Source organism: Tasmannia lanceolata, unplaced genomic scaffold (genome assembly GCF_043159265.1).
Source record: "Tasmannia lanceolata isolate RefF3 unplaced genomic scaffold, GAP_Taslan_0.1 ptg000019l, whole genome shotgun sequence".
Lineage (NCBI taxonomy): Eukaryota > Viridiplantae > Streptophyta > Magnoliopsida > Canellales > Winteraceae > Tasmannia > Tasmannia lanceolata.
The window spans coordinates 7,844,663-7,860,004 of record NW_027518696.1 but is presented as its reverse complement, the minus strand read 5'-3'; the positions used below and the strand labels follow the sequence as shown (position 1 = coordinate 7,860,004).

The window sequence follows — 15,342 nt, the reverse complement described above, 5'->3', positions numbered from 1 at the left end:
TGTATCTGGAAACATAAACAACAATAGATATATAAGTAGAGGGACAAGATTCAAGGTGTATAAACGAGCTTATATGATTATTTTAGGAAGGGGATGCAATGTGAATTGTAGGACAAGATTCAGGGTGTAGAAAGGAGCTTATATGATTATTTCAGGAAGGGGATGCAATGAGAATTGTAGGTAGTAGCTCAGTCACCAGAAGCGGCAAGAAATTAGAGAAGTTGCTGACGGATAGGCAATTTAAAGTAGAAACAAAGATATTTTAGGACTCAGAGCCTCTAGTCTTGTAAGATTACAAAGTCCGTGTGGCACTCCGAAAAGAAGATTTTTTCAAACATAGGTAGTAGGTCCAGCTGTAGGATGTGAGAAATATCTATAAATAATATTGCTATCTGCATAGAATGCCTTGGGGTATACCAAGTATTCAATGTAAGATCAGTTATTTTTTTATTTTTTTCTTTATTTCAGGCAAGGAGGCATGCCCCCCTCTTGTACATTTTTCTTATATCAATAAAATATGAGGTGCCAGCCTGGGTTCCTAAATAAATTCCGGGTTAAAAAATCAGCATAGAATGCCTGGCTGATTGATGATGCATCTAGGCTCTTTAATTTCTATCCAGATATTCTAGAATCTTGCAAAGCCATATACCATTATGGCAGGTGCAATATTCATCTTCCATTAGTTCCATGTTCTTACATAGAGGTAGTTCTTATATCAAATATTTTACCTGAAAGCTGACCTGTTTTATCCAAGGTTTCATAATTACAGTGACTTTACCCATTCACCCATTCAATATTGGTACTTATCCTTGAAATTTGTCTCCTGCATTATTCTTGTGTTCTTTCTTTTTTTTTGGGTATGCAAGCAGGGGTTAGGAAGACCCCCACCAGAACTTTAGAAGAAATAAAAGAAAGGATTACAATCTTCCTTACTCTCTACCCAAAAAGTCCTCAATATGAGAGAAACATGATCAGCAGGAAGCGTCGGGGATGGATATCCAATCCTTTAGGCCACGTTTGGATACCCACAAGATTTAGATTTGGATTTCTCACATTTGCAGTTGAGATTTAGAACTGGATCGGATCCTTCGATTTCCAAATCAGCTACAACAGTGAAAAAAGGTCTGATTTTCAAATCTTTTCTGCAAGACATTATTTGGAAGTCAATATTTGTGGCAATTACCTTCACCCTCGCTGATCCACGACCTTGCTGCAGCAACAGCAAGATGTCCCTCCATCCCGCTTTCGTACAACATGAGCATGAGGATGATCACTGTATTTTGTATCCAAAACTCAAATCCAAATCCAAATACAAAAACATGAGGTATCCAAACGTGGCCTTACAGGATTTTGATAAGTAGTCTGCAAATGAATTTGCTTCTATTCATGTGTGGGTCACATTCCAAGAGGCAAAACTATGGAGGTACTTCCTGATTTTGGAACCCAGGGGCAGAGCTTTCCAATGCCATATACATCGCCCATTTATGATGTCCACTGCAAGGCTCGAGTCAGATTCCACCTAGATACTACACATATTGATGTTGGAAGGTTGTAAAGACCCACGTGCATGGCATTCATTTCTAAATGGAGAGAACAAAAGGGTTTCTCATGTAAAAAAACCTCCACAAGATCGTTCTCTCCATACACAAGCTGAGTAGGAGCATTGGAATGTGGCCAATGGTTTCCAACTCTGTTCTACATAGTGAGGATCAGCCTGCTCACCCTTCATAGTTAAACAGTCAGCAGTATTAATTTTAGTATGGAGAGCTTGCCAAGATTGAGAGACTTTTTTGGAACGTGCCCGTTGAACCAAACAGTAGAGTACCATTTGAAGGTTACATATGATGATCTAGCAGAATTCCAAGCAGTGGATAGGCTGAAGACACCATTGGAAGCAGGTCTCTAAACACGAATATCATCAAAATCAGGCATAGAGGAGGCTTCTTGAGTAAGTGGAAGGGGATTCGAAAGATAAAGTTATGCACAAAATCTCATATTCCAATTGCTCTCCCACAGTTTTTTTATACAGCAATGCAGCAAGGAAAGCTGGCATCAATGTTCCTGGGGGTTAATACTTTAGGATTGGCCTGAACAACTTTATCTTGCGATTGTATGCTCCTCTGACATCATTCCTCGAGACAGGTTATTGTAGGTAAAGAATTCATAGTTTTTCTTATTTATTATTATAATGTCCTAATTGATCCAGGGATGAACAGGTTGATTTCCTTAAGTATCAGTGATATTTTCTTTTGACGAGTGTCTAGGATTTTCCTGATGTTGGTGTTCGTGGTTGAGATAATCAAGCACAGAAGTGAGCTTTCCTGATAATTCAATTGATGGCTAACGCCAGGGGACTCCTCTTGTGGAAGAATCAAAACTGTGAAACTTGTTCTTAAGTTGGCCTTTTCTGCAAAAATCATAAAAATAGTTCCCCTGGGGCCTGTGCTTCCACTGAACTTTAGCTTGAACCACCACCAATCTGGTATGAACTGGATCAAAACTCTCATTTCACTCCCACCAATTGGCTTCTTTATTGGAAAAACACCTCTGATTTGATATGATGGCATCATTCGAAAACGTGGATCTAATTATTTAAGTAATCAAGGTTTATTGTTGGATCTTATATCAAGAATGTAAAAACAAATCAAACTTGCGAGGAAGTTAACATCTGGATTTGGAAGGGACATTAGAGGCAATTTTGACATCTTTATTATTCAAAAGCCTGTGCTTCTATTTTCTCCTTGCATAGCTGCATCAGTTATAGTGATTTCCATGTTCAGCTCAGAAAAATAAACTTGCTGATAGATTTACAAAAGCATTTCAATGAAAAAACTTTCAGCATTTCAGAGAAATCTTGGGATCACATGATCTTATGAATTATAGAATACTGCAAAGATAGTGATATTTGTTTATCTGGATTAAGTATGGCAAGTTTCCCCGAAGATTGACTTATCTCAAATGGCAATGATCGGATACGCACCACGCCCACATGAGTCTACCCACATGATATCAGGTGTTTTAATCAGATCCAACTGCATTCTCTTCCTTTTTTTTCCTTTGTGCAGGGTGTATGCTTAGCTCATTACATCATTGCCCTTATTAATGCTATCTCTGTGTCTCCTTAGATGAAAATTTAGATATATACACAGAAGGATCAAAATCATGTAACATGCTCGAAAAACCCTGAACTTACGCAGATAAAACTGTAATATATCAAATCAAGAAGTCAGAAGGAACTTTCTCAGATCAATTGAACTGGATCAATGCAAGGCAAATGGGTTTGAACTAGAACCATATGTGTTTATCATTGAATGAATTTGTTTAAATCTTAGAATGATTTTTGGCTTCACTAGCTGCAAATTGCATTTCATATAATGCATGTCTGCGTTAAGGTTGCTGGATTGACTTCTTTAGTTTCCAGCAAGATGATATACTGTTTGAAGTAGATGAGGGAAGACTTTATTTCCTTTAAACTTGCACTAATAAAATGTTGAGAGTATTAATCACTCATCAAGACACTTGCAGTGTAAATGGTGGATGTAAATGCCTGGTATCTGTCCTTGAAAGATAAGTCATATCCTGAATTTGAAGTTGGGTGCATCTCATCTTATTTAAGCACCATTTAATTAAGATTATTCTTGAAGAAAGATAATTATATTCAAAGCAGAAAAATATTATAGATTCACATCAGTGGGGAGAGAGAACCCGTGGTAAACTGAGTCTCATAGCACCAGATTTAGCCAATGACATTAACAAAAGAAAGAAAGGACACTGCCGTTAATCACAGCACTAATCTCATCCAAAAACTTCGCTAATCTTCATGGACCAATGCCCGTACCTAACTCAACTCAAACTCAACTACGCCTTTGTCCCAAACTAGTTGGGGTCGGCTTACAATAGCTAATCTTCAAGGACCAATGCTCGTACCTTGAACCCAAGAAATGACCTTGGAAGAATCCATCAAGGAAGACCCTAAGGGGCCATTTGGATAAACAGATTTTAGAATCTAGGTTTGTAGTTTGAAAGCAGTGTAAAAGAGGGTTCATGATCAAGCTTGCTGCTATATGCTGTCCTGACAGCGTTTCTTGGATTTTAAGTGAGAAATCCAGGTTTTAGAAATCTCTCTTGCATCCTGAGATTTCTAAAACCTGGAAACATAGGATGATCAGCTACTCCCTTGTTGACAGAAAGAAGGGCGAGAAGTCAGAAAACGACAGCTGGTTCACTTCTACTCGTCTTTTATCTACAATTTTGAAGAAATCCTAGATTCTAAAATATTCATATCTAAATGGCCCCTAACCCTTTCCTTCCTTCAACGGTGTTGATCATGTTAATTGTCCATTTGAGGCCGCCTCATTGGGGCCTTTCCGTTCTCGACCGGGTTAGAGATCCTTGGATTAGCTGTTCCTGGGATTGGCTACCCTGATTGGATTGTTTTATCTTGAAGACACCCGTGATTGGCTACCCTACTTGGATTGTTTTATCTTGAATAGACCCCAGTGATTGACTACCCTGCTTGTCTAGCGTAGACCCTAGAGATACTACATGGTTGTAAGCTGGTCTCTCTTGTTAGATTTCTTTCCTGCTCTGGATCCTGCATATACTTAAAAAGGTGAAGCAGACATCAGAATTGAAAAAAATCCTTGATCCTGCAACTTGCTCTTGTTTACATGCACAATGGTTCAAACTTCGGAGGTTGATCCTGCAATTTGGCCATTGGCATTGTAAAAGGTATCCCATGTCTCATGTTTCTATTAAAATTTTGAACCTCATTTACAAACGGTTGTGCTTTAGGGAAAGTTAAAATATACTGCCACTGCTACACTACAGAAGCCGCCACTTTCCCATACTTGCTAATATTGATTGTAGTGTTATCAATAATTCTCATTTCTGGTATGTTATTTACAAAAGCAAGATGGGATTCCACACAAACTCGAACACTTCTTCTTGCCTTGAATAGATAAATTTCACAAAATTGAATGTTATAGAGAGAAAGATGAGATGCCCAGTTGCTTGGGTCTTTCAAGTGGAAGCTTATCCATCTCAAAGCCGGCACCATTAACCATTTCTTCTTCGCCGCTGCCTCCCCTGTTCTCAAGGTCATTTAGCGCTCTCTTGGCATAGACTGTGAAGGCAACTGTGGTGATGATCGCAATGACGAAAGAGATGACGTTGTAAACTATTTCTACAGTTGTCAAGTGATGATTACCGTATTTCATGTCCGCCAATGTCCTTATTAACCGTCCACTGCACAAAAGTAAAACTGTCTAAGAAACAACTAATATGCAAGAAATCTGAAGGGATATTTGTAATATAACTGATATAAGGTGCTTTAAGTGAATGAGGCTCTCTTTTTTATTATGTAATTCAGACATTGAAACTTATAAAAGAATGTTGGTGTGAGAGGAGACTTAAGAAGACAAACTATTGTAACAGAATTGAACAAAGGTGATTTAAGTGAATGGGGCTAAATAATACCAAAGAACAAGAAAGAAAATAGACTTTGGTGATCTAAAAGATGTGTCTCCAACCTAATTGTATTGTATATACTTCTCACGTTCCTTTGCCTACCAATCAAATGACCAGAAACTCTCTTTCTGACATTATTTTCGTAAAAGAAAGCCGGAAAATATTATCATATGAAATTCAGAGACTACTGACCTGTAGATGTAGATGAAAGCTTCAGGTATCATTCCAGCAATTGACCCCCATATATATGGCCAAAATTTCATATCTGTTACCACTATAGCATAGTTGAAAATTGTGTATGGGAATGGTGAGACTCTGAAGAGTGCAACCACTCGAAACTGATGGAACCAGCTCCCTTGCCCAGCCAGCCTCACTACAGCTGCTTTCTGGGGCCATCTTTTCAACCATGTCTGCATATTTTAAGCATAAGGAAGAAGAGAAGGGAAATCAGATGAGAAAAATAATTATCAACACAAATCACATTAATATCAGATGCCTTACATGAATACGGTCACGAAACAGCGTCCCGATCCAATAAGGCAATGCCATGCCAATGGTAGTTCCTACCATTATGATCACAAAACCAAGAACATATCCAAAAATCATTCCCGCCAGCCACATGGAGGGTCCGGAAAGAATTAAGAGCATGGGGAACAAAGCCAAAGAGGCAACAAGCACGACGGCAAGAACAGGCCGTCCAAAAGCAGTTGCTTCCCATTTCATGATTGGCAGGAGAATCTACACCAGAAGATAAGAGGTCATGCACACTCACATAATGAAATCAGCAATATTAGGGGATTGAAATTTAACAACATAGGCTTGTTGCTATATTTCAAGAAAATGCTTTCCTATTTCCCCCTTTTTTTTCTTCACCACCTTCTTAATTTTATAATTCTTTAAAAGCTTTTCTATGAATAAATTATAATGATAGCATTATTATACTGACATAACCACATAGTAAGATGACGAGATTTTATATGGTGTAAGCCCTTAAAGTACCGTATTTTTCTAAAAGTACTGTACGGACAACATCATAGGATGATCCAAACCGTCCATGTGATGGACCACATTGTAAATAGATTGTGCCCCAAAAATCATTTCCATAGGATGATTCTAGCCTTCCGGTCTATAGAAGTTTCCATAATATGCAGTTCCTCTATAGATCGGAGGGTTGGGATCATCATATAGAAATGATTTTTGGGGCACAACCTATTTACGTTGTGGCCCATCACATGGACAATTTGGATCATCCTATAGTTTGGTCCGTACAGTATTTTTAGAAAAATACGGGAATATAAGAGCTTACACCATATAAAAACTCTAAGATGACAACTATAATAGAGTAGGTAAGTTTTTTTGGACTCACGTTGGCAGAGAAAAGATGTAGTTATGTGGTTTTATTGCGTATTCTGCAACAAGAATGTATAAGCTCATGTGCTATATTGATAAGCACATATGCTAAGTGATGCCACATCTATTTATAACACATATATACGATTAAGATATGTGATTTTATAGGATATGACATATTTGAGGAGCTTGTTACAAAAGATGCTAAGAGGGACTAAAAGGAACTAAATAAGAACAACAATTAAGAAATTCGATAAATAGTAAAAACTAGAAACTTTTTCGATTTTCAACTATTAGTAGTTTTTTGGAACATAGAATGATTGAGATTAAAACTTGATGAATGAATTTATATATGTAGGCAACAACTCAATTTAATTGTGTGAACTTTAAATATTTTACATTTACCTATCTTGATTTTCTAAGACCTGACAAATAGTTGAGAATAATCCGATACGATGAATGAATTTATTTAGTTTGGAACATAGAATAAGGTCAAAGTAGGGGCACCATTTCAAAAATAAAAAATGAAAATAAATAAATAAAGTCAAAGTAGGAGTTGGAAACTTGAAGTTAGCATCAAAGTACAGGACAATCGCATTAAAGTATAATAATACACCTACAACTTTCATTGTACATATATTTTATGGTTCTTGTTAATATGATGTATGCAGTTATGATCCTCTGTAAGAAAACGACTTCAAACTAAGTTCAAATTGGAAACTTGTTTCAGGGATCTTGACCCCATCCATACTTCTGGCTTCGGGTCACTATGGCCTCCAACATGTGTCTGATCTGATGAGCATATTTTTTGTATTGTGCGGTGTCCTTAATATGAATTTTTATATGGTGTCCGCACATAAGTGTGTGTATTTTAAAAGGAAAAAGTGAGGCCCAACTTGTTCGAAGATCCAAACAATTCATTTGTTGGGTCCCAACGTAAATAGACTCTGCAAAAAATTAATGGCATAAAGAGATCTTAAAGGATTTCTTTTTCACCATACTCAATCAAATGTCTAAAATCATCGATGAGGGTCAGACAAAGGGCAATAAGACGGACTTGTGATGGACAACAATATTCATTGACCAGCTTGTCATACGTGTGGCAGTAGATTATGCCGTACAATGATTGTTTTCCTTAATAAAAAGGATGATCATTCAAAAAGTTGCTCTCATTTAAAACACTCTGATTCACATAAACTTGACTAGTTTCTATAGAATAGAAGTTTGACTCAGCTCTCAATGCCTAACCAAACTGAGCTGACTCGCCTTATTCCAGAGGCAAACAGCTAGTTTGGAACATTAGGACATACATTTAGACACACATTGATAGCTGTACAGCTACTAGGACAAAAACTGAGAAACATCACCTTATCATTTTTGTTGTTTCCTATATAGATGCAATAGTAGGTTTGTAAGGGTCCCAGTCACACCAATTTAAAATTCTCAGAATCTATAATAACCCACCAAGATGATCATAAAATTGACTGGTTTCTATAAGATGGAAGCTTGCGTCAGCTCCCAAAGTCTAACCAAACTAAGCTGACTAGGCTGAGTTCAGAATCAATCAGCAAGTTTGGAACTTTCAGACACATTAGTATGACTATTAGGAGAAAAAAACATTACCTTATCGTCTTTCTTGTTTTCCTATACTATTTATCTTGTCTTCTGTGTTTATGTTTGGCGAGGTACACTATTCTATTGTTCATACTTTTATTCATATTTATAGAGAAAATTTCCTCCAACATCTTCATTTAACAGTATGTTTGCATTGAAGTTAAAGGTTTTATGAGGTCATTGTGTCTTGCACCTCTTGTCAGTGTCTACCACCGTGTTCGTGTCTAAGTTATCAAAAAGCAAATAACTTAGATACATAAAGATTTACCACGACATTAGAGGGAAGAATTTTCAAAAAGCAAATAACTAAAAGGCAATAGTAGGTGACCTATGAATAGTGTGCAACAACACTGATAAGAAATACCTTCTCAAAAACAAATGGAACTCCCCATTTCAAAAAGATGAGAAGAGAAGCTATCAAAACCAAGCACCACAACAAGGCCTTTATCCACCAGATGAAAGATTTATAGTTTCCACTTGCTTGAGGTTGTAAGATATCAACTTCAGTAATCCTTGGCTCACTTGGTATAACCAGCCTCACAGACTCACTATCTCCCCTCATGTGTTGGTCAGAGTTCACACCACGCTTTCCAAAGTCCTCAGATATATTTAACATCTTTGAGTCTCAAATAATCTACCATTTACAAAAGTTATCAGAACTGCAATCAAAAGAACAAGCAGCATGGACAAAATAACAAGCCCTAGAGTCTAAAGTCAGGATATTAATTTAAAAGTGATCTTCAATATTTAAAAAAAGAAGGACATGTTAGCAGCACAGGTGATTCAAATATGTGAACGGTAAAATCACATTATTATATACATGGAAACATAAAGCTTGTTACACAAATTTCTCACATATTAAGAATGAAGTAGCTCGACTTCCAATTTCTAAGTCTAGATGCAACAATCTTACAATAAATAAGCATTGATTATTTTGAGGTTTGTCAAAAAATAGCTCAAAATTTATTGAGTTCTTTCACCTGAATTTATGATGATGTGGCATGACAGAGAAAATGGAATACAAGCCTGTCCACTACCCCATAAACATGTCCAAGTTTTGTATCCCATGGCACAAACTTCACTAATTATTAGTGAATGTACGATGTATGGGGCATATTATCATTAAATGAAGGTCATTAGTAATTTGACTCCTTTTTTTGTAGTTATTTTTCTTTTCTTACTGTTTAAATCACGAATTGAGCAATGATCGTCCGTAGATGACCAAGCAAAAAAATCAGCAAACAATTTTGCATAGGACTTTGCCTTTGTTTTTGTTTTTTTTTTTAATGGTAAAAAGAGGAAATGTATAAGACTTCGCCTTTGTATGGAGTTCTTTTCGTTAACACTTAGCTCTCTCCATCCTGTGCTAAAACCATTAGACCATACCTTGACCTCAAACAGTAATTGAATCCCTCGTTGTATTTGGAATTTTTGGCACACACAAATATTGGCACAACAGAACTGAGCAGCTCCTGTCCTCCATCCTCAAGATGTATTCTTTGTATTTTTCAACTGTTTCCTGCCTAGACCCAACATCTGTCACACTGCTGCTAGCTCCACCCCTCAATTTGGCAGTCCTTGTTTACGCTCTGTCACTCTTCATCTCTTATTCAATATGCTTTCTAATGTAAGACTTCTAATTCAGGTTCCATATAGGAAGTTAAAAAGAAGCAATTCATTCCAGCATCACAAAACCCCATGGTTAGAACGGAAGTTATCTAACTTATCTGCTGTCTTGCTCTGTTCTCTTTCTAATGTAAGACTTCTAATTCGGGTTCCATATAGGAAGTTAAAAAGAAGCAATTCGTTCCAGCATCACAAAACCCCATGGTTAGAACGGAAGTTATTTAACTGATCTGCTGTCTTGCTTTGTGCTCTTTCTTTTTCACTTCTTATAGGGAAACCGTGTGAGAATTTTCACTCAACAGAAGGGGACAAATTCTACCCAGTAGAGGAGAGAAAATTCCACCAGTGGGAATCTTCGGCCAAAGCCCAACACCTCTATAAAGTCAAAGTGAAGTCTCTACAGAAATCCACTACCTTTCACCAGTCATATAATCACAATTCCTCTTAAACCTCTCCATCACAGGAGTCTTTTGGAAAAAAAAAGTAGAGGATAGTATTCCTCTTGGTCACAACACTTTCTTGAAAAGTATTGAGCCATATGTGTATGCATTGTACTTGAATTGCCAGTAAGAACGTAGGCAACATAGTTGCCCGGCCTACTTCTTTATCATAAGCATGGTTAGACAATACGACTTCGAAGGATTTGTATGACTTGTGTGAACTTGAAGTAACCATTCCATGAAGTCCCACCCAAGAATCGTACAATAGACATCGGATTAGGATGATAACAATCCCACAATGGCAACTAAATCGCGGAGATTCTCATGCCATAAAGATATCTTGAGTTTTTTTTTTTTTTTTTTTGAATTGAAAATGGTAGCCAAATTATTGATAAACGACTGAGGTACTCAAGGTACAACGAAAAAAACCAAATAGTAAAAGAAAGCACATAAGCAAAGATACAGGATTAAGGGAGAAGAGTCATAAAGAGCTAGCACATCCTTAGAAACTCCCTCTCTCGCAAGACGATCAACCACTTGGTTGGGCAGAGCAACGAATATGAGAGAAAGACCAGGAGAATCGAGCCATCCAATCGTACATTCATCAAAGAGGATTGAACCGCCAAGGCGGTTTTTGGGATTTCTTCAGCCACCTGATGACATTCACAGAGTCTCCTATTATTACATTTTGCATCCCATCTCAGGCTAACAACTTCAATCCTTGATGAGCCGCTTTCACTTCGGCCTCCGTTGCATCTGCGATCCCGATGGGACCAGCAAAGGCCCACACTACCTCACCAGAGCTGTTTCTTAAAACGCCTCCAATACCTGCCGGACCCAGATTTCCAAGCTATCTTGAGTTGTTCTTGAAACTTCACTTTCCTTCCTGTTAAGAAGAAGCTTAATTTGACAATCCAATTGATTCATTTGCCTTGACATCTTGATCAAAAGATGAACATGTTGATCCTCCAAAATGCCTCCCATAGAAACCCTACTTTCATATAAGGACATTCTAACCTAAGTTATGTGAGCAGAATAGACCAGAGCCTATGGATCGTATTGGATATATCACAAGGGTCAACATGTTAGTCAGGGGGTGCCACATTTATGGAGTGTCATTATCATTGGAATGGGTCTTTAATTATAAAGGATGACTTAAGGTGACAACATATTGCTTAATTATTTAGTGATCAAAAGAGGTCCACAGATATAATAAGGTGACACTATGTCACTTAAGTGACCAAGGGGGGCTACAACATTCACTTTGAAATTTTCATGGGGCTTGGTGCGTGTTAATTTCTATGTTAAGTTAGGAAACTTGTTATAGGAGTCCTAGTTATATGAGGATGCTAGGTGTTTGGAGTTTGAATGAGTCAATGTCATGTGATATTTTTCTATGAGTTTTTTGTTGAAACGTGCAAGTAGAATTAGAGTTCTACCTCTACTCCCTTTAGATTTCCGTGGGGTGAGAAGTTCTATAATTTGTAAGCCTTCGTACCTGCTACCATAAACCCATCGACCAGTTTGAACCTTAATCTCTACCGCTTCCTTCTAATCCAGTCCAGGTTCAAGAAACTTTACCTAGACTTGCAGTTAATTATACCTGGGAAATTCCATGAACTTTAACACAATGATCAGTTCCCAATAAATGTACACCAGTCCCTAGACCAGAAACCTATTGCCCTACCCATCACCCAAGAACTTTTACAGTATATACCCAGAGATGTCATGAAAACCAGATTGTTACTATACCTACAGATCTGTCCAGAACTAAGAATATTACCTAAATCTGCTATAACAGTCCACATTCACCCCTGTTTACCTATCTTTAATACCTGCATTATTACCCTTATAGCCCTACCTAGCTGTGACTGATACTCATTGCCTGGGCTGTCCTATGTCAAATAGAGGGGATTCAACAATTGGAGGTCACTTTTGCATTTCAAGAGGATGATGAATCATGGTTGATCAGACTGCTCATTCTTTCCACTGGGTTTCAGATCTGATTGGGAGAGGTCACAAACTCCCTTAGGGCTCTCTTCTTCCATTTGGTTGTTGATTTTATGAGCATCAGCATTTTAACCACTTTTCCCATAATTAAAAAAGATACACAGCCTGGGAAGACTAGCTTCATATTTCTACAAATCCATGGAGCAAATGGCATCGTTCTAACTTCTAACCTAAATCAATATTTTTCGCAAAAAGCTCAATTTCCCCAGATTAGTCTTCTACATATCCATGGGGCAAATGGCACCGTCCTTTTCTGAATCAATATTTTTAGCCTATAAACCCAATCCCCTGGATTAGTCCTCTTTACCAACTTGGATTCAAGCAACACAATGGATGACACCTACGTAATACTAAGTTACAACAAGTGGTAAGTCTTACGTGATCACTTTCAACAAAATGTATTAGCACAGTAAACAATTCTACTGGTATCAGAGCCCGCAAGAGCTTCCAACCAATCCTCAAGTGGTAAAAAGCATGCCGACAATTGCTTAGCTGTATACTCATGTTAAATGGCAGTTGGAGGGTTCATCCCATGACAAACATTGTAGAGAATGAAGGGAAAACAAAAGGAATCAGGACATTTTTAATCTATCATTAAAGGTCTAAAAATTGTTTGGATACACACTGTCATCACTCGATGTTCCATTTTTAAACATCTCAAGAGGTCCTTATAGGTAACCCCTGGTGCAATAAAGCGTTTTCTTGGCATTATTGAGAAGACCATACAGGTGATACTCAGTTACACAAAGGAGTTTCCTGGTATGAGAGAAAGGTTCCAATAAAGTAATATTCACTCAAAACATCAAAGCTGTCTTCCATATCTAATCTATTGGACCCAATCAGTTGAACCAGTATATCTTACGAATAGTTATTTTATCTTTCCTGTAATCAGAAGAGGTCAGCTAATAGAGCAACATTAGAGATAGACAATTACGAATTTAAAAGACACCAAAAAAATTAAGGACCAATAGGAGAGGAGAGGTTGAGATCCATTTATTTTGAGTTGAAGTATATGGTTGAGAGAGCAAACACACAGTTTTCCTTGTCATTAAAAATTTTAAGGTTATGCCTCATCGTTATTATATTGTAATTAGTAAGTGGGATAGTGATACGCATAGTCCCCCGTCCCCCCCCCCCCCCCCCCCAACACACACACACACACACACACACACACTCCACCCCCATGTAAAGAAGGAGGTCTGGAACCCTTCTTTAATATTGCAAACCCAGTTGAGATACAGTCATCTAGCACACCTGGGGGATTTAGGCTTCTAATTTAGCCTGTCGTATTTTGCCCGCCTCTGATTTTTAATCATTTCTATAATATCAATTATCTATACTTAAACGAGGCCCTTCAAGCATCCATCAACTAGAACAAATTACAATAAACAAAATGTACACAGAGATCCTAGGTTCATTGGTTGCTGACAATTTCCATTTATTCACCCAACTACAAGTATCAATCTGCAACTCTATAAGCCTTTATTTACTCCTCCATAAGAACCACTGGCTTCATCAACATCATGAGAAGTCATTAGACGGTCATGAAATTGCACATAGTTCGAGGCTGCTTTCGCATTCTCTACGTCCACCTCATACACTCAACATCACAGGTTCTGAGTTATATACATCAAACTTGGGCAGACAAAGATTGTGTTTAGCAAAGAAACGCAACCGAAGCGCTTCAAACTCTTGTTGATGGCATGCTAATAGAGGATAAAAGTATTTGAAATACACAAGTTGAAGGCCAGGCTAAGCAATGAGTTTGATATGAAGGAATTCTCGCATAACCACAAGCTCGAACCAAAAAGAATCAAATTATGCCCATGATTAGACTCAAGATCCAAAGCTGGGGCTATTAACCTAATGAAAAAATCTTATTGAGACCTTGAATTATGTACAACCAAGCCAAAACTGCCCTGTAATCAGTTGCTATTTCCCAGGAAAAAGAACTCAAAGAAACAAGAAAATGGCCATACTTATCTGTGAGAACTCCATCTGCATAGGAATGAAATAATCCCTTCTAACAAAACCCAATTCCATCTCCTTAAAACCTAATCATTTTATTCTCTAGTTTCTTGAAAGATCAAATTCAACAACCTATTAACTTTTCACCCGAATAAATTTTCAAAAATTCCATGGATTGATAAATTCAGATAACAAAAAGATCTCTATTCACAAAGAAATCGAACCGTACTAGATTTCCAAGAACAAAAGAAGAAGAAGAAAAAAGATATAAAAGGAAATAAATCAAACCCATCTGCAGACTTAAGTACAAAACATGAATCAAAGTAATTTTGAGCAGGAATTCATCAAGAACAAAACAGAATAAGTAAAACCAACAATTTTTGGGATAAGAACTTGAAAAGGTTAGGGCAGAAAGAGATGTTACCTTTTGTAGAAATGCTTGAGAAATCTTCAACAAGAGTCAAACCACACTGATATACGTATCAATAACCCTTCAAATGAAATTAAAAAGTGGGAGATGAGAGGAATCGAGAGGATATTTTAGGGTTTGTAGGTGGAGAGATGATGAAGAATGCTCAGAACATTGGGCAAAGGAACGGTTCAAAGCAATATAATGGGATTGAGAAGAAGAAAAGAAAAGGCAAAAAGAAAAAACTATTGTTTTTTAGAGACTAGAATGCCCTTATCTTTTTCTATGCATCCTTTGAAAAGGGAAATGATATCAGCACAACCAATTCTTTAATAATTGCACAGATGTAGCTTGTCTTTTCCTTTTTAATTGGTTTTAAGTTCTGTTTGGGAACTTTAATAACCCTTGATGGCTCTTTTAAAAAATGATAGAGGACAAGATGGGTTGGTGAAATTA

At 37.3% G+C, this 15,342-nt stretch overlaps 1 protein-coding gene across 1 annotated transcript; it reads right to left on the bottom strand.

The window, feature by feature from the left end:
* Positions 1–4,722: 4,722 nt before the first annotated feature.
* On the bottom strand, positions 4,723–15,115 carry LOC143852964 (uncharacterized). The gene is made up of 5 exons (XM_077362646.1): positions 14,902–15,115; positions 8,798–9,067; positions 5,971–6,207; positions 5,662–5,879; positions 4,723–5,247 (listed from the first exon to the last, which is right to left on the bottom strand). Exons 2-5 carry the CDS (start codon positions 9,047–9,049, stop codon positions 4,983–4,985), a joined length of 972 nt encoding a protein of 323 aa, XP_077218761.1. The 5' UTR covers positions 9,050–9,067; positions 14,902–15,115; the 3' UTR covers positions 4,723–4,982.
* Between the last annotated feature and the right edge of the window lie 227 nt (positions 15,116–15,342).